At 39.3% G+C, this 26,316-nt stretch overlaps 1 protein-coding gene across 2 annotated transcripts in view; it reads left to right on the top strand.

Annotated features, from left to right (window-relative positions):
* Window positions 1-26,316, top strand: part of EFL1 (elongation factor like GTPase 1) — a 136,859-nt gene that overhangs the window by 90,478 nt on the left and 20,065 nt on the right. Inside the window, exons 16-18 of one of the 2 annotated variants that reach the window (XM_060005337.1) lie at window positions 6,658-6,789; window positions 12,202-12,349; window positions 19,280-20,262. In XM_060005337.1, coding sequence (XP_059861320.1) covers window positions 6,658-6,789; window positions 12,202-12,349; window positions 19,280-20,262 — 1,263 coding nt within the window. Of the gene's footprint in view, window positions 1-6,657; window positions 6,790-12,201; window positions 12,350-19,279; window positions 20,277-26,316 lie in introns of both variants that reach the window. The other variant, XM_060005338.1, reaches the window with a different exon arrangement.

Below are 26,316 nucleotides of genomic sequence, written 5' to 3'. Positions count from 1 at the left end.
CTCCATTTATTGAGTGCTCACTCTGCCAGCGACTGTAACTCTTTATTTGATTATCTTACTTAAGGCTCACAGTAACCCTATGAAAGTACCACATGCTATATATATGGAAACTAAAACTAGGGAGAGATTAGGTAGCTGGCATAAGGTTAGAGCTTTAATTAAATTCAACTCCTTCTGATTCCAAATCAGACATCACAAGAATGCATGTTGACTAAGGAAAGAAAGTTGATGGCAGTTGCAAGATCTCAGAGAAGTGGAAATGAATGGGTTGAAAATGTCTTTTCAGTCCTGCCTTCCGCTCCACACTGCAGCTGTAGATAATGACTTTGGGTTCTCACTTGGACCTCCACTGGTGCCATTTCCCCCCCTCTACACTCTCCTCCCACAGCATCTGCAGAGTTATCTCAGGTACTCCTACATGTTAACTTTGCTAGGAAGTCTAACCTCTCAGTTTCTCTTCCCACATAAACCTCGTAGTTTTCCTATTATGACATTTATCACATTATATTGTAATTGCCTGTTTATCTGCCTTTGTCCCCCTCCAGATTTTAAGCTCTGAGGGCGGGAACTGTGCTCAGGTTCACTTGTTCATTGAAGAAACTTTATGAAAGTGCCTAGTTGTGCCCCTGCCCTTAAAACTAAATTCTTGGAAAACTAACAGAAAGTTGAATAAGTATCAGTTCTTTGAGAGCACTGAAGTTTGTAAGCTCTGAAGTTTAGACACCAAATAGAAAAAGCTCAAAAAGATACTAAAGAGAAAATATAGAAGCAAAATCAAAAGGGAAACTATAGTCTGGAGAAAAAGAAATATGATAAGAGTTAAAATGTTTATTACATGAAGAACTAATAAAAACAATAGGAAAAACTTATGAACCTAAAAGAAGGGTAGAGAAATGCTTAGTTTTCCAAGTTAGAAATCTGGATTTCATCCTCGTTTCTTCCTGTCCCTTCTTTCCAGCTCCTACGTAACCACCAAGACTGATAGCTTACCCCATTTCTCTCTAATTCATCTACTTGTTTCCATATCCACACCCTTCAGAGTAAAGTCTAAGCTTAGCTTGGTATCCACATCCCTTGGTAATCTCTCTGTTTTCCTTCACCCTCCTGTTTTGCCAGCCCCTTGGTGTATTCTATGCATAAGGTATTCTGAACTACTTTGGGTTCCCACAACACTCCAGCACTTTGTGTATGTTGTGTCCCTGGCCTGGTATTCCCTTCCCCACAGTCCTTCACATCTATTTCTGTTCTAATAGAAAACATTGTTTTCAAATATTTTAATTAATGTGCTTCATCCTTTCTCCTGGGCTAGCATTAGTAGATCCTTTATCATGGTATAACACACCAAGAGGCAGTCAGAAGTAACTGCCCTTTTATTCACTCTGAGTGAATATTAGGCACCATTCAGGTACTCTGCATTGCCTCCAGGTCCAAGGTGAAATTTCTTCCACTATTTTAGTCCTAGACCCTTCCAACTGTGTTAATTCCCTTGGTGACAGCCGGCTCTACTGAGTCATCTGTTTCGCAGGAATGGTGGTCTGGCATAAATGGAAGTGGTCTTGATGCATAAATTGAGACTCCACAGTGACACCTAATTATAGCTCCCTTACCTGGTTCTGGACCCTGAGGGCCACGTTTCCACCTGTTCTGGAATATAGACGAAGATAGCAAGTCTAGACGGCTCTTTAAAAAAAAGGTTTTGATTCTTAAGATGTTACATTTTCCATTTACTGTAGTCTCTCTTCTGAGAAAAGGACCCCAGATCTTGTTGTAACTGTTAGCTGGTTATGAGCTCCATCTGTCCTTACGAGAAGGAAAAAAATCCTCACATGGTGATGTCATTGTTGCAGGAGTTTTCCCCGGGGCCTCCTATTTCACCAAGAAGGTAAAGGGCAGTTGATTTAAGGAACTTGTTTAGCATCATGGACAGACTGGACCAGTCCTCTGAAAACTTCAGCAATACTGGTCTGCATTGGAGATGCTCGGCAGGCAGGCTTGGAAAAGGCCCATTTTATATTTATTGTACCTACCTGCCTGCTCCCTCCATGACAAGAATTATAAAGTGCATGGATCCCCTGATATCCTATGTAGTTGACTGAAAGAGAGCAGAATCTGAGTTTCCAGAAAGGTGCAGAATAAGTCAGAGGATATGAGCTTCTTTGGTATTCAAAGACAGAAGGACCTAGAGCTGAAGGTAGTCTTCTGAGACCAAAGGTTTTCTAGGTTCTCACCAACTACTCTGGGAACCTGTACTTTAAAAAAAAAAAAAAAAAAAGGTTTGGTTTGGTTTGGTTTTAATAGTTGTCTGAATCCTCATATCTCTTCTAAAGTAGTGTTTATTGCTCTCATAGGCCTGAGGCCCTATAGACATCCATGATACATAACTTGCATTTACTATGAAGATTTAAAGGACTCCATTAATTCAGTCTTATTAAACAGTTTAAGAGGAACAGGTTGATGGTTCTGGGTGTAGTAATGTTAAAGTTGTCTTGAAATAAAACTTTGGCAATTAGGAGACCATATGCTAGCTAGAGCAGTAACATGTTTTCCCACAAAGTTTTTTTTAATTCCAGTATTATTTTTATACCAGCAATGAAAGAGCAGTTTACGAATCGAAACTTTCCTGAAGATAGTAATGCTCCTCTCTCTCCAGACAGCTAACAGGCTCCTCCCCAGGAAGCAGTGTTAGAATTCAGTAATGATTTCACCATCTTACTGCTGCCAGCGTGCCCTCATCCTAGATTGATTCAACTGGTGCAGCAGGGGGTTGTTAAAGAAAAAAAGTTGTCGACAGAAGACCAATCCATCTCTCAGGGCCCACACAATATTTTCAGTCTCATAAAAGATGTGCTCCTTAACGTTGCTTGTTTCTGGAATACTTAAAAAAAATTTTTTAATTTGTATATAAGTTTTAAAAGTTACTTTCCATTTACAGTTATTATAAAATATTGGTTATATTCCCCCTGTTGTACAATAAATCCTTGAGCCTATCTTACACCCAATAGTTTTGTACCTTCCACTCCCCCATGTCTGTATTGCCCTTCCCTCTCCCTACTGGTAACCACTAGTTTGTTCTCCATATCTGGGAGTCTGCTTCTTTTTTGTTATATTCACCAGTTTGTTGTATTTTTGAGATTCCACAAATAAGTGATATCACACAGTATTTGTCTTACTCTGTCTGACTTATTTCAGTTAGCATGATGCCCTCCAAGTCCATCCATGTTGCTGCAGATGGCAAAATTTCATTCTTTTTTATGACTTAGTAGTATTCTATTATATTTATATATATATATATATATACCACATCTTTATCCATTCATTTGTTGATGGGCACTTAGGTTGCTTCCATATCTTGGCTATTGTAAATAATGCTGCTATGAACATTGGGGTTTATGTATCTTTTCAAATTAGTGTTTTTATTTTTTTCGGATATATACCCAAGAGTACAATTGCTGGGTCATATCAGTCACATATGCAAATGATGCGACTGATATGACCGCAAGGGGTTAATATCCAACATATATAAACAGCTAATACAACTCAACATCAAAAAAACAAAACAACCTGATTTAAAAATGGGCAGAATATCTGAATAGATATTTTTCCAAAGGGGAAATGCCAGTGGCCAACAGGCACATGAAAAGATGCTCAACATCCCTAATCATTAGGGAAATGCAAATCAAAACCACAATGAGGTATTACCTCACACCTGTCAGAATGGCCATCATCAAAAAGAACACAGATAACAAATGCTGGTGAAGATGTGGAGAAAAGGGAACCCTTCTACACTGTTGGTGTGAATGTAAATTGGTACAGCTACTGTGGACAACAGTATGGCAGTTTCTCAAAAAAAAAAAACCTAAAAATGGAATACTTTGTAAAAAGAAACATTAGACAGAACCTGGAAAAAATTTCGGTCTGGCATTGTTTGCAAAATGCTGATTTTTGATTAAGAAAAGTTTGAAGGGTATGGTACACATCCTGGTGAGGGCCTGTGTACCCAGTGGAAGAACTCAGTATTTACTCAGGTGTCACCCCAGCCTGTAAGCTATAGAGTTCACTCACTCAAAATATCTAATACTCCTTGTTATATAGAGAAGAATCAGGACCAGAGAGGACTTGGATTGTTCATCTTCAGTCAGACAAAAGTTACTGGCGTTTGTATAAAAACAAGCTAGAATTCTTGGTGTTTAGTGAATTCCTTTTGCTCCATATTCATCAGCCTGTTTTTTCTCTGTCTTTTATTTAAGTCATATGCCTTTTTTTAAAACATACATGGAAAAAGCTTTGCACCCTCTTTAATCCTTGAAACAAATTCATGCCATGCTAATTTTGCATATTTTCTTTCTGACCTATCACTTTTCCCATCCCAAAACTTCTAAAATGATTCCCTGAAGGGAACACATTCTGCAGCTCCAATCCCAGTTGAAAAATGCTTTAGCACGTGAACTTTATGTGAAGGAATTATACCTCCTTGATTGATACAATTGTGATTTAAACAACTGAAGTGAAAATCATGTGATTTAAATAGAAAAAAAACCGACACAGAATTATATGGAGATTATAACAGTGTAAATTATGTGTGCCAGTAGAGGAGGGAATAAAAAAGGAAATACATCAAATGAATATAGTGACGGTATTCAAATGGTGTGGTTATGGGTTTACGGTGGTCTGTTTTGTTTTGTTTCATTTTTTTTTTTCTAGATTGTACCTGATGGCATTATTTTAAAAACAGAAAGTTTGTTTTAAAGTGTGTTTTGTATAAATATCAAGTTGTACACTTAATAATTATCCGATAGTACATCAAGAAATTCTCAAAGTGATTTTTAAATCATTTTATTGTGATTCAGCCAAATAACTCTAATGGTTCCTTTCTTAGATTTTTAAATTATATTAAAAAATTTGTTAAAATAGTGGCATATTACAGATAGTGACTTTTTTACTATCTTTGGAGCATAACCTTTTCCATAAAGTCTTAATCTTGACTAGGAATACTGTGGTATTGACTTCTTTTGTTTCAGTTTTTTCATGTTTTTAATCTGTTCACAAATCTGGGCATATCTAAATAGCAAGAATAGATTTGGTGATTTGAACAGCAAAATGTAAACCAGAAGTTTAAAGAGACAGTGTTCAAAATATACTGACCTTCTGCAGCCTGCATCCCTGGTGAAACAGAAGAGACCAGCATTTATCTTTTCATTGAAACCATGTGCTGTGTGTGCAGGAAGGAAATGCATGCTAGTCAGAGGTCAGAAGCAGGATGGATGAGGTTTGAAAGAGAATATTTACTGTGGGGTTTTCCTAAACCCCTAGCCTCATGGGAGATGTTGTTATTTCTAGTAGACTTGGTGGAAACTTGGGCAGACCCAGATGTGTTACATCATGGTACATGGAGGACATTATCAAGAAGCTGTGGCCAGGTATACGTCTCTCTGTGTGCTGGGCTAAGAAGGACAGCAATGAGTTTAGACCTTGACCAAATAGATAAACCAGAGGCTCTGGGAATGAATTTAGCTCCTTGGAAACTTTAGTCTGAAGAGGATCCCCTGCACACAAAAGGTCTAGAAATCATGTCATGAGCTAAACAGTTAAAGGAGCTAATGAGGTTTAGTGTGAGGCAGGAAAGGATTAAAAGGATCTGACAGATGCCTTTGAAATCCAAAGGGTAGTTGGTAAAAGTTGAAGCGCGTTTTCTGTGGACCTTTGGAGAACTGAACTAAGAACAATGTGTGGAGATGGGGGAAACACGTTTCAGCCTAATGTAAGGAAGGTGTTCTTAGAGTTGGAGCGATCCCTTAATGTAGTGGGATGGTGAATTCTGGAGGCATTCGGAAGGGGCAGTGGGAGGGGGCTTTTCACACTGTGTGGTCAGATTCAGTTCCCCTCCACCAGGCTGAATGGTCGATTGTGTGGCACCCCGGTGCCCTGTACCTTTACATCCGTTTGTCAGCTGAAGGTAGCAAAGCTGTTTTCTTTGTTTCCTTTTCATAGTTGTTGCTAAGCTCGAGATGCAAAAGCAGACTGCCGATTAAATATCCCTGCCCCTTTCTCCTATGTCACCTTACCCTAAAACAGGTAGCCTCCCCTTCCACACCCTCTTCAATTCTTAATTCTTTAACCCCAAAGCACAAAAATCGCCCTTGTGTTTCTTAATTTGTTCTAAAATGTTGTCTGCTCTTACTCTGGATGTGAGGTTCAATATGACGCCTTCACCTCACTTTTCTGGGGCATTCTCTCTGCTCCTGTCTGCTCAAAGACAAATATGTGTGCTTTAGAGCCTTATGCAACTATCAGCCGGGAGCCTGAAGTGGAGAGTGGGCAGGAGAGGGAGGTGGGGGAATAACTGATATTCTCCTCTCTAAATCCCCTTCACCCACAAGCAAGTAGATTTGGCAAAAGAGATTATTTCAGTAGAGACTCATCTTCATCAAATTAATGTATTTTGAAAACTAAGAGTTACAATTTAAAAAGTAGTTAGTACTTTCAGACATATGTTTCTGGACATGATCATTTCTGTGGTCAAAGTAGGCATGTTTTAGCCCAATTTGTTTAGTGTTTTTTCTCTGTGACATATATACTGGGTTGATGTTGTTATTTTTCTAAGATAAATTCAGAACTTATCATCTTTTATTGACTCCATGGATCTTTTCCTCCCTGCAGGAATAGGAGGCCTTCAAGACTTTGTGCTGAAATCGGCAACACTGTCTACCTTGCCCTCCTGCCCGCCATTTATACCACTCAACTTTGAAGCCACCCCTATTGTGAGGGTTGCTGTTGAACCGAAACATCCAAGTAAGATGACCTTGTTTTTAAAAGCCTGTGATGTTCATTACATTTTTAAAATACTTGCATTTAATGCTTGGTTCCTCATGATTTGTTTCAGTAGTAGGCTATGAATTTTCATGAAGGTATATAATAGGAGTACCCTGCCCAGCCATGAGGCCATACAGACCGCCAACATTTTGAGGGGAATCTAACCTCTGTCTTAGGAACCGGGAGTCTTTAGGCATCTTCGCCCTCCAGGGAGACTGTATTCTTCTTTATGGCAGAAACAGGGTCATCTCTGCATCCCCCAGAACCCCGGCACAGGGTGGCGTCTCAGCAAAGTTCATGTTTTATGTGAATGGTTCTTAGAATCTTACCCCAAACTCCTTGGTTCAAAATTCATATCCTCTTCCCTCTAGGTTTGCTAGATTATCTGGACACTGAGCATTTCCTCTTTGTGTAGAAAGCACTTCCTGCGTCTTTCTGTCTGGCTGTGTGACACCTACATATGCCAGTCCCTATAATAACTAATTCTTAGTCTTTGGTTTATACCATTTGCCTGGCCAATCTTCATTAACTCTTGTATTTTCCTTCCCATGATTGTCACTAACCCCCCTAGTCCCTGTGACTTGGCTGTTCCCAGTGCTTAGTGGTAGTCAGTGAAGAGTCTCCAGACTGCTTTAAGGAAACCAGAGAACAAATGTGTAAAATGGCAGTTTAGTTGAGGTATATAATGGCCTCGTTGCCCCTGCATCTGTATATCCCTCCTCTCCCCAGAGCTGGGGCCTTCGGAAAGCTTGTCTCTGCCTCAATTCCTAAGACATATTCTAGCCATTGAGGATCCCTGGGACCCTTGAGCAGATATGTATTTGGAGGACTGCATCTCTGGCCTTTGGGCTCAGTAAATAGCTATCTGCCTTGGGCCTCAGACAGGCATGCTTTCTGGGCTGTCACTGTGGACTGACAGTGCCTTTGGTTGTTGCATGGATTTACCCCATTCTGTGTAATGCCTGCTTCCTCTTTGTGGGTTTGTCCAGATCCCGGCCCCTCATGGTTTGTTCTTTTATTCTCCTTGCTAACTGCCTCCAACCCTAAGAAGCACATACAATAGAAGAAAAGCTCAGTTTTATTGAAGTTGTAACATTTGAGTCTGGCAACCATAATTTATTCTTAGGCGTTTCTAGTATTTATTTAAATCTTATTTCTTACTTTTAAAACAGAGATTAAAGAAATTTTAGCTATAATGTTTTAAGAGAAATGTGTAATTTTTTGGAGTCTGTTTGATAGCTGTGTGCTACTCTGTGCTATTATCCAAGCCGAGTAAAAGCCCAGTCCTAAAGGGCCACCTTCTGTACAGCTCTGCTACAGGAGATGAGAGATCCTAGTACCTAGCTTACTTCCTGTCCCATAGCAGACTCAGTAAGATTAATTGCTTTCTCATAAACAAGGTAATCTAATAAACAGAATTACTTAAGATTGGCCATCTGAGTGCCAAAATTTATTTCCTCATATGTGTTGCATTAGATTTTTCTGAACTTTGTAAAAAATAAACTAAAATGATAGAAGGGGCACCGGTTTTCTTCATAATTTTAAAAGGAGTATTGCTACTTTTCCCAATCAAGTATATTGTTCTTGCTGAATTTGCCATGCGTATTCTTGATTATGTTATTGAAGTGTACGCCATTCTATATTTCCATGTCTGAAGTTTATACCCGTTGTTCTGTCTTCTTGTTATTACAATGTCAACATCTTATTTTACATTTAGAATGTCTGGGAATACTTCTCTTGATGCTAGTCTCATTCCTCTGAGCCCTCAGAGGATATTTATTGTCCCTTTACTCTTTGCCCTAATTTCTTATGCCCATCCTTACTTTGGGGCGATAGCCCCTCTCTTTACAGATTACATGTCTAATGACTATTGAGATGTCCCACCCTGCTGTACCTCAACTTCCCAGTAGTACTGCCCCTGAGAAGCACTGGGCAGTTGCATTGTTTATTTCTGAACAGAACATGTGTCCCCAGGCCCTCTTTTCTTTTTCATGCTGACAAACTGGGTTAACTAATCTAGAAGACAGCCTTTTTACTCTTCTTTTGGTGTGAAGGCATTCCGAGCATTTGTTCTTCCACTTTTCTTTCTCTGACTTCCTAAGCTGAGGTCCAGATGTCATGGTGGCCGCCACTCTGCTCCATGCCCACAGGGTCTACTCAAAATCCAACACCCAAACACAGAGAACTCCACGTGCCCAAAGCCATTATTATTTTCAGCATCATCATTGATCCTGACTGTGTGCTACATTCTGAGGATTTGACATTATCTCATGTAATCTTCTCAACAGCCGTGTGCTATTTTGTATCCTCATCTTCACATGAGGTAAACTGAAGCTTAGAGAAGCTAGTTAACTTGCCCATGGCCTTACAGTTAGCAGTTAGTAAGTGGTTGAGTCAGGATTCAGACTCCTGCCTCTGGATCTTTATTTTTAGGAACCCAAGAAATTCTGTTTACCTGAGAGCAGAGTTACTGGTTTCCAGAATTTTTCCATCCTTTATCCATATCAGTTAAAAGAAAAGAGCCCTCTCTGCATATGGTTATATAGATACATGAACTTCTGTGCTGATGTTTTCTGTACAATATGAAATACACACAAGCGTAGAAGTTACTGTAAAAATTGAGATGAAAATGAAATAACTGTCTTAAAATATTCTTATTTGTATTTGTTGGAGATAGGCACTGTATCTATAAATAGGTGAATATGTATTATTTATTTATGATTGTGGTTTATAGTTGCATTAGTTATGTAATACTGCCTAACATATTACTCCAAAATTTGGAGACTTGAAAGAACAGTAATCGCTTCTTATTTTTCACAGTTCCTTTGGTCAGGAATTTTGGAAGGGTTCAGTTTGGGGACGTCTCACGCAGTTGTAGTCATATATCACAGCAGGCTGCAGCCGTCTGAAGGTTTAACTGGACTTCCACGGTGGTTCACTCACTGGTGCTCATAAGCTGGTGCTTGCTGGGGACCTCAGTTCCTCCACAGGGACCTCTCCTCGTGGCTGCTTGATTTTCCTAGAGCACCGTATGGTTACTGGCTTTAGCCAGTAGTCCAAGACACTAAAACAGAAGCTGCAGTACCTTTTGTTAGCTAGCCTTAGGAATCACATATCACTTCTGCAGTATTCTATTGGTCAGACAGGCCAAATTTCTTTTGAAAAAGCTTCTTCTTTGCTTATTGCTACACTGTCACCTTTGCCTTGAAGTGACAGATTTAAGTGTGTATGTGAATGTGAGTGGGTTTTTTGTTTTTGTTTTCTTAAGAATTTGTGGACTTCCTGGTGGCGCAGTGGTTAAGAATCCGCCTGCCAGTGCAGGGGACACGGGTTCAAGCCCTGGTCTGGGAAGATCCCACATGCCGCGGAGCAACTAAGCCTGTGCGCCACAACTACTGAGCCTGCGCTCTAGAGCCCGTGAGCCACAGCTACTGAGCCTGTACTCTAGAGCCCGCGAGCCACAACTACTGAAGCCTGCGTGCCTAGAGCCCATGCTCTGCCACAAGAGAAGCCACCGCAATGAGAAGCCTGCGCACTGCAACGAAGAGTAGCCCCCGCTCGCCACAACTAGAGAAAGCCCACACGCAGCAGCGAAGACCCAATGCAGCCAAAAATAAACAAATAAATTTATAAGGAAAAATTTAAAAAAGAATTTATTAGGTCCTCATACTGGTAACATTGTTTTGTAATTGGTGATGGAGAGCTGACAAAAAGCTTTGTCATTTTTTTTTTAATTATTCCCTTGGGCTTGTGTGATATGTATTATTAGTGGTCTTCGTGCAAGAATCTTTTTAAGCCATATTTCAAATTCTGTGAAGGTTAACTTAACACTAGATAATATCTGTCCACGGAATTAGGCAAAGGAAAACTACAAATGCTGAAAAGGAAAACATGAGGGTACGTCCGTCACCCCCACAAACAGTGAAATCCCACTCCCTGTCTTCCGTCAGCATTTCACGCATCCCATATGTGGCTCATGACCACGACCTGTGAGGGTGCCGACACCCATTATGGAGTGTGGCTCTATGGCTGTCTGCCTGCAGGCTTCAAAACCAGTGTGTCTGTGACCTTGAGCACAGGTTCCTTAAGCTTCTCTATGCCTGTTTGCTCATCTATAAAATGAGAACAGTAATCATTCCTGCCTCCTAGTTAATGGGTTCATATATGTAAAGTGCTTATCTGGCACACTTAGCACTATAAAGTGTTAGTCACCATTAAGAAAAGCTTATTTAAAGAATAAATAGATATGGAATAGATATGGGTAGTCAACTTGGGAAGAATATATTGAAAAACCACTGACTGCAGAAAGCTCCCGTGGTTTGGTTTGTTGGCATGTTGAAAACCAAGCATTGAGGAATTAACTGAGTCCTTCCTTCAGACGTCGAAGTGAAACAAGACTGCGTAAAAATGCCTTCAAAGCCAAGGTCTCTGCTGAAGTAGTAACAAGAGAATTCCTGTGACCTGCCTTGAGTAAATAGTGGCCACCACGCATATGAAAGGTGTGAAAAAGCAGCAGAACTCAAGATGTGGATCCAAATCCCTACCTGTACCCCAAGAACTGTAGGGAACAAGCAATTAGATACTGAAAGCACCAGCAGAGTGGAATGCAGAAGGTACCCATAGCTCACGGGATAAAGTGGCTGCTTAGTGTATCCCACCTCTCACCCAAAGGGCAGCTTTATTCTAAAATCCACAGTTCTGTCAAGCAGTTTCATAAATAATTATTATTTATTTAATTTTTTGCAGTACGCGGGCCTCTCACTGTTGTGGCCTCTCCCGTTGTGGAGCACAGGCTCCGGACGTGCAGGCTCAGCGGCCATGGCTCACGGCCCTAGCCGCTCCGCGGCGTGTGGGATCTTCCCGGACCGGGGCACGAACCCGTGTCCCCTGCATCGGCAGGTGGACTCTGAACCACTGTGCCACCAGGGAAGCCCAATAATTATTTTAAATATGAGCTTCTGGTACAGTTTCTTGAATTGAGTATCATATTGAATGCTTCCTTTGCTTATTTGTTGCTTTTATAGTTTTATAGGTACTGTTTGGGAAGAGTTCTGTTACATTTCTAGGTATATATACATGTGTAATACATTTAGGTGGATTTACAAGTGTAATGATGGTAGTTTATATTTGCTGAGTGTTTGAAGAAGTGGCATAGATCAGCTTTGGGAGTCTCAGTGATATGGGACACGTGTCTCATGTGAGCTATCTGTACAGGTAAATTACTAGAGGGTAGTTTTCTTCACATTGCTATATTATTTGGAAGAACAGTAAACCATTATTTTAAGAGTTTATTTCATTATACTTTTCCCTTCAGTTTTGTCACAGATGTTATCTTTAGATTATATTAGTCCTTATCTTGTATCTAATCAGTATTTCATTTTGTTAACCTAGGTGAAATGCCTCAGCTCGTCAGAGGAATGAAACTGTTAAACCAAGCTGATCCCTGTGTCCAGATTTTAATTCAGGAAACGGGAGAGCACGTTTTAGTCACAGCAGGGGAAGTTCACCTTCAGCGATGCCTGGATGACTTAAAAGAAAGGTTAGGTGATAACAGAGATGAAGAAATGATAGCCCCCAAATCGGTGGGATGCTTTAGCGTTTCCTAAACCCATTGAACTTACACTGTGGTTTGTCTTTGGAGAAAAATTAAGTGCCCTCAACTTAAACAGGAACTGTTATTGTGTTACTGGATCATAGATTTAATTTTTAATAACTGACAAATAGTATTCACTGCTATACTTGCATGATTTTGCATTTTTAGTTTGAGTCATAAAATATTTTCATATATATGTATTTTACTTTAAGCATATACACACACAGCATATCAGGGCAACAAAACAAAATCGTATTTTGTAAACATAGGCTGTAATTAGGATAGACTTCCTTTCCTTATTGATGTTGTCTCTACAGTGTAAACCTTCGGTAAATCTTTATATTTCTCTATCATGGTGATACATAAGTGTCATAAAATAGGCATCCCAAATAACTTTTTGTAAATTATGTTTTTCCTCTTTATTCCAAAGGTAATATATGTTTATTGTAGCAATTAGGGAAATACAGGAGAATAAAAAGAATCATTCAGTTACCATGCAGAGATAACTATGACCATAACATTTGGGTCCATAAATCCCTAGTCTGTTCTATGTGTATTCAAATACCTACAGATATCTATACACAGCTCTGATTATTTGGTTAAGATAAACTTCTGGAAGTATAATTGCTGATTCAAAAGTTGGCATATTACATTGCTGGCATATTTTTTAGGCTTATGATCCATATTATCCTTAAGAAAGGCTGTTCCAGTTTACACTGAAACTAGCAAGGTGTATTTGAAAGTGTCTCTTTTCCCAAACTTTTGCCAGCCCTGTATATCATAATTTTTAAAACTTTCACCAACCTGGAAGACGAATAAAAGGTGTTCATTGTTAATATACACTTTCTGTGCTTAGTAATGATACTGAAACTTTTCTTTTTAATGAATTAATTTATTTTTGGCTGCGTTGGGTCTTTGTTGCCACGCGCAGGCTTTCTCTAGTTGCAGCGAGCAGGGGCTACTCTTCGTTGTGGTGCACAGGCTTCTCATTGCGGTGGCTTCTCTTCTTGTGGAGCACGGGCTCTAGGTGCATGGGCTTCAGTAGTTGCGGCACGCAGGCTCATTAGTTGTGGCTCACGGGCTCTAGAGCACAGGCTCAGTAGTTGTGGCGCACGGGCTTAGTTGCTCCGCGGCATGTGGGATCTTCCCGGACCGGGGCTCACACCCGTGTCCCCTGCATTGGCAGGTGGATTCTTAACCCCTGCGCCACCAGGGAAGTCCCTGAAACATTTTTTTTTTTTTTTTAACATCTTTATTGGGGCATAATTGCTTTACAATGGTGTGTTAGTTTCTGCTTTATAACAAAGTGAATCAGTTATACATATACATATGTTCCCATATCTCTACCCTCTTGCGTCTCTCTCCCTCCCACCCTCCCTATCCCACCCCTCCAGGCTGTCACAAAGCACCAAGCCAATATCCCTGTGCCATGCGGCTGCTTCCAACTAGCTATCTACCTTACTACGTTTGTTAGTGTGTATATGTCCATGACTCTCTCTCGCCCTGTCACAGCTCACCCTTCCCCCTCCCCATAACCTCAAGTCCGTTCTCTAGGAGGTCTGCGTCTTTATTCCTGCCTTACCCCTAGGTTCTTCATGACATTTTTTTTCTTAAATTCCATATATATGTGTTAGCATACGGTATTTGTCTTTTTCTTTCTGACTTACTTCACTCTGTATGACAGACTCTAGGTCTATCCACCTCATTACAAATAGCTCAATTCCTGAAACATTTTTTAATATGTTTATTGGCCATTTGTTTTTCTTTGATGAATCACCCTGTAATGGCCTTCCTTCCTTTTATTTTTCAATTTTCTGGGACTTTAATAACCATAATAATAATTATAGCTTAAATAATCAACATGATTACATACTAAATACTACATGTTAGTCACTGTGTTGAACTCTGTGTGTCTCATTTAATCCTTAAAACAACCTGGTAAAATTGGTGGTGGTGGTAGTAGTAATAATTGTTGTTGTAGTACAGTACTACTTTACTACTACTACTACTAATACAGTAGAATAAGAAGAGCTGCTCCTGCAGCACCATCCATTTGGGTTTCTTTAAATGTTTTTATAGCCATAATTAGTACAAAATTGGAAGGTAGGTTTTTCCATCTCTTTCATGTTGTCACCATTTTCTTAGAATTTCTGAAGGTATAATTATAATGTTGATTAGAGAATAATCCTAATTGGATAAATCGTAAGGCATAATGTATTTTAAAATAGTAACTTAATTCTCAGAGGGATTTTTTCTTAACAGTATTGAAATGTTATGTTATATTTTGGAGTTTTTGAACTAACTTATTTTCTCTCTTTTCACACTCTTTGCTACCAAATTAAAATCCAATGTTAAATAACCTTACGTTTCTCAGGCCATTAACTCCTCTTTAAAAATAATGCTTTATGGTACTTAGAATTATATTTCAAGTAAAATTCCCCCTTTAAATCTAAAACTGATTTTAATTGAATTACTTATTTGCGGTTGAAATTTTTTAAAGTGACAGCATCAAATGGTGGCAAAGATGTAGAGCAAAGATGTAGGAATTTACCTACACAGCTAGTGGGAGCGTGAGTTGGTACAGCTACTTTGGAATGTAGTTTGGGTATTATCTACTAAGGTAGGAGATAGTTATTTCCTATGGCTTGGCAAATCTATTCCCATTTCTATTCTATATATACTTAACACAAAGCTGGACAAATGTGCATCAATAATATTCATAGCAACAAAAATTTTAATAGCCCAAAACTGGAAAAAACTCAAAATAAAATGCATAAACAAATAAATTACGGTAAATCCATACCATGGGATTTTATAGAATAATCTCAGTGAACAAGCTAACTACGCAAACATGGATGAATTTCACAACATAATATTGAGCAAAAGAAGACAACTGAAGAAAAAAATGTTTGATTCTATTCATATAAAGTCCAAAAAGCAGGCCAAACTGAACTATATACAGTATGGGGGTTTTATGTTTAGGTGTTAAAAAAGATAATTTAAGGGCTTCCCTGGTGGCGCAGTGGTTGAGAGTCCGCCTGCCAATGCAGGGGACACGGGTTCGTGCCCCGGTCCGGGAAGATCTCACATTCTGCGGAGCGGCTAGGGCCGTGAGCCATGGCCGCTGAGCCTGCGCGTCCAGAGCCTGTGCTCCGCAACGGGAGAGGCCACAACAGTGAGAGGCCCACGTACCGCAATAATAATAATAATAATAATAATTTAAAATGGATTACAGTGAAAATCAAGATAGCGGTTACCTTCATGGGGTTGGGAGAATGCATAAGGGGGCCTTCTGAGGGCTAGGAATGTTCTGTTTCTTAACTTGAGTAGTGGTTTATTTACATGGTGTTCATGTTGTGAAAGTCATAGATCCAGTAGAGTTTTGTTTTGTGTACTGTTCTATATGACTGGTAAACTTTACAATTATATACTTAGAATAAGAACATATATATAATGCTAGAGGGTTTTTTAACCTCTCATAGGACAGAGCCTATGCCTTCTAATATATAAGCTTTTTTGACTTTGATACACATGTGCAGGAATGCGTTATGTACATGCGTGGGAGACAAGGAGGCTCCTGTGATCTCTAGGCCAGAGAAACTGTCAGAGCTCTTATCCTACACCTCTCAAGGTAGTCATGATCAGATGTGGCAGGAAGCCACAGGAAATTGCTGATGTAGTCGGAGTCTACTGCACTTCTTTTGAAGTAATCACAGGCTCTGCACTGCCAGGATTTAAAGAAACTCTAGCCCTGAGGCACTTTGTAGGTGTGACAGGCAAACGCACACCTCCCCTTCCATGGTGTGGAATGATTTTAATTAATCTTGTAAGTGAGGACTATGGGAGAATTCTTGGGAACCTTAGAAACTGGAAGGACTAATATGACTTAGTAGCCCTTTTGACCTTATGGAATGAGGAAAATAGGACAGTGTCATAGTACTCAACTCTCATAGTTTCAAAGCTGTGCAGTTGGTTTTCTTGAATGTTCTAAGTATGTTGAACATATTTTCTCTAAATAAAGGTAACTAAAAAAATATTTTCCTGTTTCTAAGATTTCTAAGTGCTTTTCTTTTTTAAAAACCAGGAGTGGGTATTAAATTTTATTGAATGCCAATTTAGCATTTTTAAAGATGGTTACCTAGATTACTTTATTAGACACTTTTAATGTGATATTTTAACAGATGTCCTAATACAAATCAAGTTTTAGAACCTACAGTAAAAACTACTTAGTGTTGTAGTGAATTATTCCTTTAATATGCTGTTTAATTGGATTTTTCATTATAGTATAATGGCTAAGAGCATGGATTCTGAGGTCAGACCTCGATTTGAAACCCAGCTTACTAGCTCTGTGACTTTGGAGAAGTTATTTGATCTTTCTTATTTGATTTTCTCCTCTACAAAACGAGGATAATAATATACCTACTAAAGAAATAACACATGTAAACCACTTAACACAGTGCCTCATACATAATAAGTGATTAGTAAAAATAAAACACACACATATATATCCATTTTTGTCATTGTCATTTTATCTTAGATTTTATATCTCAGTTCTTGGGTAAGATTGAGCTACAGTTTTGTGTATGTCTGCTGTCTTTTTCAGGTGCAAGTATCAGAGTAATTTTAAATGAATACAGTGTCAGGTAGACATCCATCTTGTGTATTCTGCAACAATGTATATAGCATTGGAATAAACTAATCCTTGAAAGTAAACCAACTCACTGGCAAAACCAAAACCTTTCTTGGAAGTGACTTTTATTTTTAGAAAATTTTAATTTTCTTCCATACATTATGATCTATTCAGGTTCTGTATTCTAAAATCAGTTTTGGTAACATATTTTTAGCAAACCGTCCATTCATTGAGTTTTCAATTTTATCACAAAGTATGAAATCAGATAAACCAAATTCCTGCCTTAAACCCACAAAATATAGAAAGCAAAAACAAATCTAGAATCAAAAGTAAGCATTTCAAAACCTTTTACTTTTAGTATTTAATTTCCTTATTGAATAACATTCCCCAGGGAAAAAGTATTGTTCCAAGATCCAAAAATTTCTTATATATGTGTACATACACACGCATTTATGTATGTGTACATTTATACATATGTCCATCCACCTTGCCAATAGTAGACCAGACCAAACCTTTAGTGTTTCCTGGGAATGAGGTAAACAGAAAATAAGAGAAAAAGAAAGATTGCGTGGTTTCATTGTCATCAGAATCAGACCATGTCAGTTTCCAGAATCTGCCCTCTGTGAATTTGTAACTCATCTGCAAGAAAGTGCAGCATGAAACTAAGCTTGACACATTGTGAGAAAGGGGGCTTTCTGAACTTGGTGGCAGACTGAGGTTCAAGACCTATGAGGTTCAAGACCTATGCGGTCTAGTAGAGTAGCCACTGACCACATATGGCTATTTTAAATTAAATTAAGATTAAATAAGATTAAAAATTCAGTCCCTCAGTCACATTAGCCACATTTCAAATGTTCAGTAGCTACATGTGGCTATTTAAATGTAATTAAAATTAAATGGAGGCTTCCCTGGTGGCACAGTGGTTGAGAGTCCGCCTGCCGATGCAGGGGACATGGGTTCGTGCCCCGGTCCGGGAGGATCCCACATGCCGCAGAGCGACTGGGCCCGTGGGCCATGGCCGCTGAGCCTGCGGGTCCGGAGCCTGTGCTCCGCAACGGGAGAGGCCGCAGCAGTGAGAGGCCCGCGTACCGCAAAAAAAAAAAAAAAAAAAAAAAATTAAATGAAATTAAAACTTTGTTTCCCCAGTTGTACTTTTGGAGAGTGCTACTCTAGACAAACTCCTAGGTCTTGCCACCCTCACCATGAACCTCATCAAAGCCAAATCCACTGTCAGGATTTGACTGGATATCCTGAAGTTCTGTGATTTTTTTTTTTTTTTTATCTCTTTAGAGTTATAATCATTGAGCTTTTCTTCTCCAGATTCTTAAAGTGGCAGATAATATTTTAAAGAATTCATGTAAAACCTTATTAAAACATTTATTCTCCACTCAAAACATTCTTTTTAAAAAATATTTTAATGCCTATTTTATTTTATTTTATTATTTTTTTTACATCTTTATTGGAGTATAATTGCTTTACAATGGTGTGTTAGTTTCTGCTTTATAACAAAGTGAATCAGTTATACATATGTTCCCATATCTCCTCCCTCTTGCGTCTCCTTCCCTCCCACCCTCCCTATCCCACCCCTCTAGGTGGTCACAAAGCACTGAGTTGATCTCCCTGTGCTATGCGGCTGCTTCCCACTAGGTATCTATTTTACGTTTGGTAGTGTATATATGTCCATGCCACTCTCTCACTTTGTCACAGCTTACCCTTCCCCCTCCCCATATCCTCAAGTCCGTTCTCTAGTAGGTCTGTGTCTTTATTCCTGTCTTACCCCTAGGTTCTTCATGACATTATTTTTTTCTTAGATTCCATATATATGTGTTAGCATACGGTATTTGTCTTTTTCTTTCTGACTTACTACACTCTGCATGACAGACTCTAGGTCCATCCACCTCACTACAAATAACTCACTTTCGTTTCTTTTTATGGCTGAGTAATATTCCATTGTAAAACATTCTTATCTAAATACATGGTTTATTTATTTTGAGAATGAACAAAGCAGTGAGATTCTAGTATATGCAAAGAACTCCCTGAAGGTCTGTTCCCATTAGAGGTGGTCTTTTGAATCTGAAATGAAAGTGGTTTTTGAATTCTGATATAATGTAAATTACCAGTATTTCCTAGTAAAGTAATTTTTATATTTCTATGTTTTTGCAGAATATTCATTATGTAACATTTCTACATGGACATTTTGATGCCATTTTGATTATAACCTTGTGTTATTTCTCTTGACTCTGTAGGTTTGCAAAGATTCAAATCAGTGTGTCTGAACCCATTATTCCATTCAGAGAAACAATCACAAAACCCCCCACAGTTGACATGGTCAATGAAGAAATAGGCAAACAACAAAAAGTTGCAGTCATACACCAAACAAAAGAAGATCAAAACAGAATCCCTGAAGGAATCCAAGTGTACTCTGGTGGGCTAATCACCATGACAACCCCCAATAAACTTGCCACACTCAGTGTTCGAGCCATGCCCCTTCCAGAAGAAGTCACTCAGATTCTGGAAGAAAATAGTGATGTGATTCGTTCTATGGAGCAGTTGATATCCTCTTTGAATGAGGGTAAAAACACTCAGATGATTCACCAGAAGACCCAAGAGAAAATTTGGGAATTCAAAGGAAAACTAGAGCAGCATCTAACAGGGAGAAAATGGAGGAACACTGTTGACCAAATCTGGTCGTTTGGCCCAAGAAAATGTGGGCCCAACATATTAGTAAATAAAAGTAAAGATTTTCAGAATTCAGTATGGACAGGCCCAGACGGCAAAGCATCAAAAGAAGCCAGTAGATACCGAGATTTGGGCAATAGCATCGTGAGTGGCTTCCAGCTAGCAACCCTCTCTGGCCCCATGTGTGAGGAGCCTCTCATGGGTGTCTGTTTTGTTCTGGAAGAATGGGACCTAAGTAAATTTGAAGACCAAACAGCAAGTGATAAGCAGAATCAAGAACAAAGTGATCTGGTAAAAGAGGGACAGGGGGAAGGTGAAACCTGTTCTGGTAGAGATGAACACCAAGACCTACAAGGTGGCTGCTCCGAGCCCTCTGAGAAGAGGGCTTCCCAGAAAGGAGAGTCTTCACTCACCGACTGCTATGGGCCCTTCTCAGGACAGCTCATTGCCACCATGAAGGAAGCCTGTCGCTATGCACTGCAAGTGAAACCTCAGCGTCTGATGGCAGCAATGTACACGTGTGACATCATGGCCACCAGTGATGTTCTCGGTAAGGCAAGAAAGGTAAAGACTGAGAAATACCATGAATAACAGTGGAAGTCTCTCAGATCAGAAAGCTTAAACTCATGTAATATTTTTTTTTGCAGAAGCTACATTATCATATGATTTTCAGGAACTAAGATCTTAGAAAGTCAGAGGCCTTAAATATTACAATCTTGGGGGCAAGGGAGCGGAAGTTTTGCCAACTTAGGATATTTTGTTTTGTAAAAATAGAAAGACTTTTCTGCAACAGAAGGTCTGGTAAATGAGGTTTAAACTTCTCATATATTTTACCATCCAAACCCGTGCAGTAGTTTTTCACAAGGGAGTAACCATATCATTCTGGGTAACCAAAGTTGTGATAACGATCAGAGAATAAGGTGACATTCTCGTACTCCTAACACAAAGGGCTTCTGTGAATTCTGGGTGTCTTCTGAAGAAGAAAATTATTTGGGACTTTATCCACTGCTAAGTATTATATCAGATCCTACTGCTGATTTTTCTCTCTTTGGGAGAAGAACCTTTAAGATCTCAGGAGACATTGAACCCTGGCACTTGGTAGCTGTTTTGACTTTTGACAGATTGTACTTCAGTGAGACTTATTTTCTCCACCTCTGAAAAAGAAGGTAATAATTCATTGGAGGTTGTGAAGAGTAGCATGAGAACACAAATGTGGGACCTGGAACCATGCCTGGCCACACGGTAGTTCTCTTTACCCTCTTGAGATTGTGGAACTGCTTCAGCAGTGAGGAGGTTATAGAAGGGGGAATTGAGCACTGGATGAGCGAGTGGACCAAATTGTCGTGTTTTCTCGAGCTCTGAGGTCCTTTGAGTCAGTATGTGGTTCCTTTACATTCTTTTTGGTAAAGTTCTTTTGCCAATTAATTCCTAAAAGCATAAATCTAAATTGTTGGGGGTTTTCTTCCCCAAAAAGAAATTTAGGCTTGCGTCACAGTAAGGTTCCTGTGAGAGGAACGGAGCACCCATAGCAGCATTTCAAGAACAGTTGAGTTAAACACAGGTACATAGGTTTGGTTATTCTGGGCCGGCTTAAAGCCAGTACGTGCTGTGAGTCAGATCTGCAGATACGGCCTGGAATATGCGGTGTTTCTCAACCTTACCTGAATACAGCATCCTATTAACACCTCACGGAATCCGTAGCTTAGTTCGAGGAACACCGATCTAGACCATCCCCAGGTGTTCTTCACATTTCCATTGAGAACCTTCTTAATTTAAGAAGGCAGAGGTAGAATTAGAATCAAGCAGTCTTAATTCCTTCAAAAAAAGACCTCAGAGGTCTTCTCCAGTCTCTCCTACGCTGACAGATGCTTATACCACCTCTGTTTGAATACTTCTGTTGATGGGCAGCTCACAGCCAGTTCCCGGATTAAACTGTCTTTCTCATATTGAGCAAAAAAGTCTTGTCTCCTGCTAGTTTCTCACCATTCATACCACCATTCGTCCCTCTTACATGCAGTAGCACTTCATATATTTGAGGGGAGCATTCGTTTTCTAGCTTTATATGTAGGGGAAAACTCTCCACATCCTTCAGCTGGTTTTCAGGATATGATTTTTTTTAATCCTTCAATTGTTCCAGTTGCTGTCCTTTAGATATACTTCCTTCGGTCAGCCTCCCTCTTAAATAAAGCAGCCATAAACAGCACCCCAGATACCATCTCACCCGTACAGACACAGACACACTGCTACCTCCCACATGCGGTACAGCATTCTTCTTTTAATGCAGTTCAGCAGTTGCATCTTGTCATTCACTTGTGAGAAGTCAGGATCAACCTCATTTTTTTTTTTTAAATAAGTTTGTCTTTCTATTTTGTTCCCCCAAAAGCTGGATTTAAATCTTAGTGACTGAAATTATGTAGAACTCCTATATTTACATATGAGTAAACTGGGTCTATACAGTTAATTTCTTCCCTTAGGTTTTTTTTTGTGTGTGCGTGTGTGTGTAAAATACATAATAAACATTACAACAATAGTGAAGGAAGTTTTGGGTTTTTTAATGCCAAGAAAAAGAAGTCTCAACACCATAATTTTTTTTTTTTTTTTTTTTTGGCTGCATTGGGTCTTCGTTACTGTGCACGGGCTTTCTCTAGTTGCTGCGAGCAGGGGCTACTCTTCATTGCCGTGTGCCGGCTTCTCATTGCAGTTGTGGGGCACAGGCTCTAGGCACGTGGGCTTCAGTAGTTGTGGCACGTGGGCTCAGTAGTTGTGGCACATGGGCTTATTTAGTTGCTCCGTGGCATGTGGGATCTTCCTGGACCAGGGCTCAAACCCGTGTCCCCTGCATTGGCAGGCGGATTCTTAACCGCTGCGCCACCAGGGAAGTCCCTCAACACCATAATCTTCACACATTGATTCTTTTTTTAATTTTTTTTCATGTGTCCTTTTCTTGTCTGGTGAGACGTGAAACTCAATAAGTAGTGAATTGAATGTTGTGATGAAGTTGAGGTCCTTTGTATATATAGCATTCCCCTGATTATCAACTTACCAACCATCTTATAAGAAGAAATAAGCTTAGGTTGATAGGATTTTGTGTTAGAAAGTCCGTGTCATCTCCAAAGGTTTACCTCATGCTTCTATAAATATATACAGATCTTTATAATGTTTTCTTAAAATTCTGTAGGAAATTAGTATATGGCTTTCTAGTCTGTAGTTTATGGGAACCAGTGTTTTTATCCTTAAAAAAGTTCATTTATCATTTGCCTTTTACCTGTAGTTTGGCAGCTACCCTGCTATCCACAAGTTCTCAAAAGGGCAAATTTCTCTAGGGCCATGAGATAGAATTCTGGTCTTGGAGACTTGAACTCGTTTAAGAAGCCCAGTTACTTGCTTATCAACTGCTCGGCTATCTTGAACTTCAGCATTCTTCTATCATGTTTGTTCTACTTGCTGTAGTTTCTTCCTCATTCTCCTTACTGAAGAGAATGGAGGTAACGTCGGTGTTGAGAACCAACCCTGGCCTTCTTGCTGTCCTGTATTAATGTTACACTGGCCTCTCCAAGTTGTAGCTGTGACCCTTTTTATTGTCTTTAACTCTGTTACTTGGTAGGCTCGCCTTACTCTAGTTTTCAACATCCAGGACATACTATGATCCTCCCTTAGTTGTTTGCTATCTTCTTCTTCTTCTGTCTACTGTGCCTGTCCTCTTAAAATAGGAGTCAGAAGGCACAACACAGTGCCTTCCATGACCCAACAGATTTATTTTGGAGCTATTTATTTTGGGTGGGGAGGATCTCTCCTCCTTTTTTCTCATTGGGATCATTCATGATTGATATTTTCAGACTCTTGTTACTCCCCAAAGGAATTTTATCTTAGGGTTTGTTATCCTAAAGCCTGTTTGGTTTTTTGTTTTTCTTTTCCTTTATGTGTTTGAAATGAGCCTTCCCAAAGTCTAGGGTCCATGTAGATCTATCTGTGCCTGTCTTTCCCTCCCTTATTCCCAGCATAATAGGAACACATATTTCCTCCCCAAATGGCCATCTCTCCTTACATAATCCATTTGGAGCGGCATTTGTCCTTTCTGAGAAGACAGCTTTTCAGCACAACACATGAAGCTAGGTTCAGCTGTTGGCATTTATTGGAAATTCCCAGCAGACTGTTGAGTCACCTTTGTTGAGTCAGTCCTCTGTGTCCATTTGTCCATCTGTGTTAGGAAGTCACCACTAGGACCGGACCCTGCATGTGACCAGGCAGTCCCTTGAATATCACTTGTCATCCGGCACTTTGATCTTCATCCTGGTACTTTTCACCTGGCCAGCTGAGTCAGTTCTGGCATTTTCTAGGAATAGATGCTTATCTTAGCCTTCAGGGTTATATGCCCTCTTCTCCCTTAGGAGCAGAATATGTCTTTGCCTTGCCTTATCCAGGTACAACTCTCAACCTTGTATATGTGGATTGGTTAGTACAGGTGACCCTTGAACAACATGGGGCTTAGGGGTGCTGACTGACCACACAGTTGAAAATCTGTATATTACTTTACAGTTGGCCCTCCCTATACGTGGCTCCACATCGGTAGATTCAGCTGCGAATTTTGTAGTACTATAGTATGTACTTAGAAAAATCCACTTATAAGGGGATCCACACCCACCCAACACAGACCTGTGTTGTTCAAGGGTCCGCTGTACACGGTCTGTACCAGTGTCGCTGGTCAGCCTTCTTAATACATTTCTCAGAGATCAACTGGCTACCACACCCACTGCCTTACAAAGAAGCTGTGTTTAGATTTGATCTGGAATTTTTTTTATTCCTGAATTGGTTTGAGGCCTTCTTGCTTAGACTAGAGAATCTCCTCCTAAGGCTGTTTTCTCTTGTTTTGAGGGATTCTTTGGTAATGATGCCAGTTTTTAGTATCCAGGGTCTATCGGGATACTCAGCTCTTCACTTGTGTTTTCCTTTTTCTTTCTAAATCACCACCTTCACCTGGAAAAAGAAATGAAGAGACCTCTATGTTCCTGAGGCTTTTTGCTTCCTCCCTGGGTATTCAGAGATCTTCCAGGAAAACTTCAGACTGCTGCTGGTTCCTTTAATTCTCCAAGAATTGGCACCAGACAAATAAAAGGACAAGTCAGGTCTTTCTTATTTAGTAAGATGAGTTAGTCTCTTTTTAAAACTTTTCTACACAGATTTTTAAAATAAGGAATCCTTTTATAAATGTATAGAATTGCTTACGGTCAAAATGGGAAATTTTGCAGAAAAAATAATCATCTTAAAATTGTTTTGTCTGGGGAAATAATCCCAAGAAAATGACCTCCTTTACTTGTAAAACCTGCTTTCCTAACTGTGGTTTTATTATCATTTTTTACCCATGAAAACTGCCTTTTATGAGCTTGAACGGACATAAGAATTGGTTTGTGTTTTTAATTGATCATCATGTGACTAGTAAATTGTCTCTTTTCATATTTCTTCTAACCTGTTAACGTCTTTCATTCTTGCTTTCCATTGTTTTTACCTTTGGCAATAACTTCACATATAAAATATAACTTTTTCTGTTACTGTTAGTTTTACTCACATCTACAGTTATTATAGTGCTTCTATTTTATTTGTAGGGATAAATGCTTATATTGTTAAAACATATGTGTTTTAATGTATCAGAAACATTCTTAGTAAGTATTACTGTCTACTGTTAAAAACCTATTCTTATTTCATACTTGGAGTTCTTTTTATGTTTCACCAGCATTTCATTAATTCAACAAAAATTTATTGAGCTATATATGCCAGCACTATGTTAAGCATGGTTCCTGCTTTGAGAAATAAGTTAAGGTGACAAAGCTTAAGTATGTAAAACAATTAGTAAAATACAATTGAATTTAGTGAGTAAATACGGGTTTTTAGTGAAATTTTATGAGAAATTTGGATTAGCAAAATTCAAAACAGGGTAAATCTTTTGAAAGTGACTGTACTTTGAAATGGGCTTTGATGATGGATGGAATGATTTTGAGTTCATCAACTAGGTATTAAATTGGCTTTCTTTGTACCACAGCACTGAAGACCTCTGTTGAACTTAAAGTAAACTCCTTTCCAGTTGGTTTTACAGACACTGCTGTGCAGCATTACCTTTCTAATCCTGGACACTGGTTGGTTGAACCCAACAGTAAAACCTTGCATTTACCCATACTGTGTCTTACTAAATTTGGGTCCTTACCTAGTTATCCTGATTCTGTCAAAGAATTTATTACCTTTGCCAGCTTCGTGTCAACTTTGGATTTGATCACCATGCCTTCTGAATTTTTAAGTGGCTGATTATCATAGTAAGGACACAGAGCTGTGAACAGAGCACTGACAGTTCACTAAGGACATCCTTCCAGGGTGGGAGTGACTTGTTAACATCCATTTCTATCTAATAGCAACCAGCCCACGTTCCCCATTACGTCCACAGCACACTTTATCTCATATTTGGTTGAAGACCACCTGCATCCTGTCGACCACATTTGCTTGATTTAGCAGTCTGGTTGTTCTGTGACAAAAGGAAAAGAGGTTTGTGTGACCTAGTTTATAAGAATAAGAAATGCCCACCGATTTCTTTGTGTGTGTGTGTTTTTAATTGAAGTTA

The sequence above is a fragment of the Delphinus delphis genome, chromosome 2 (genome assembly GCF_949987515.2).
Source record: "Delphinus delphis chromosome 2, mDelDel1.2, whole genome shotgun sequence".
NCBI classification, from domain to species: Eukaryota; Metazoa; Chordata; class Mammalia; order Artiodactyla; family Delphinidae; genus Delphinus; species Delphinus delphis.
This window is presented reverse-complemented; position numbering and strand designations above follow the sequence as displayed.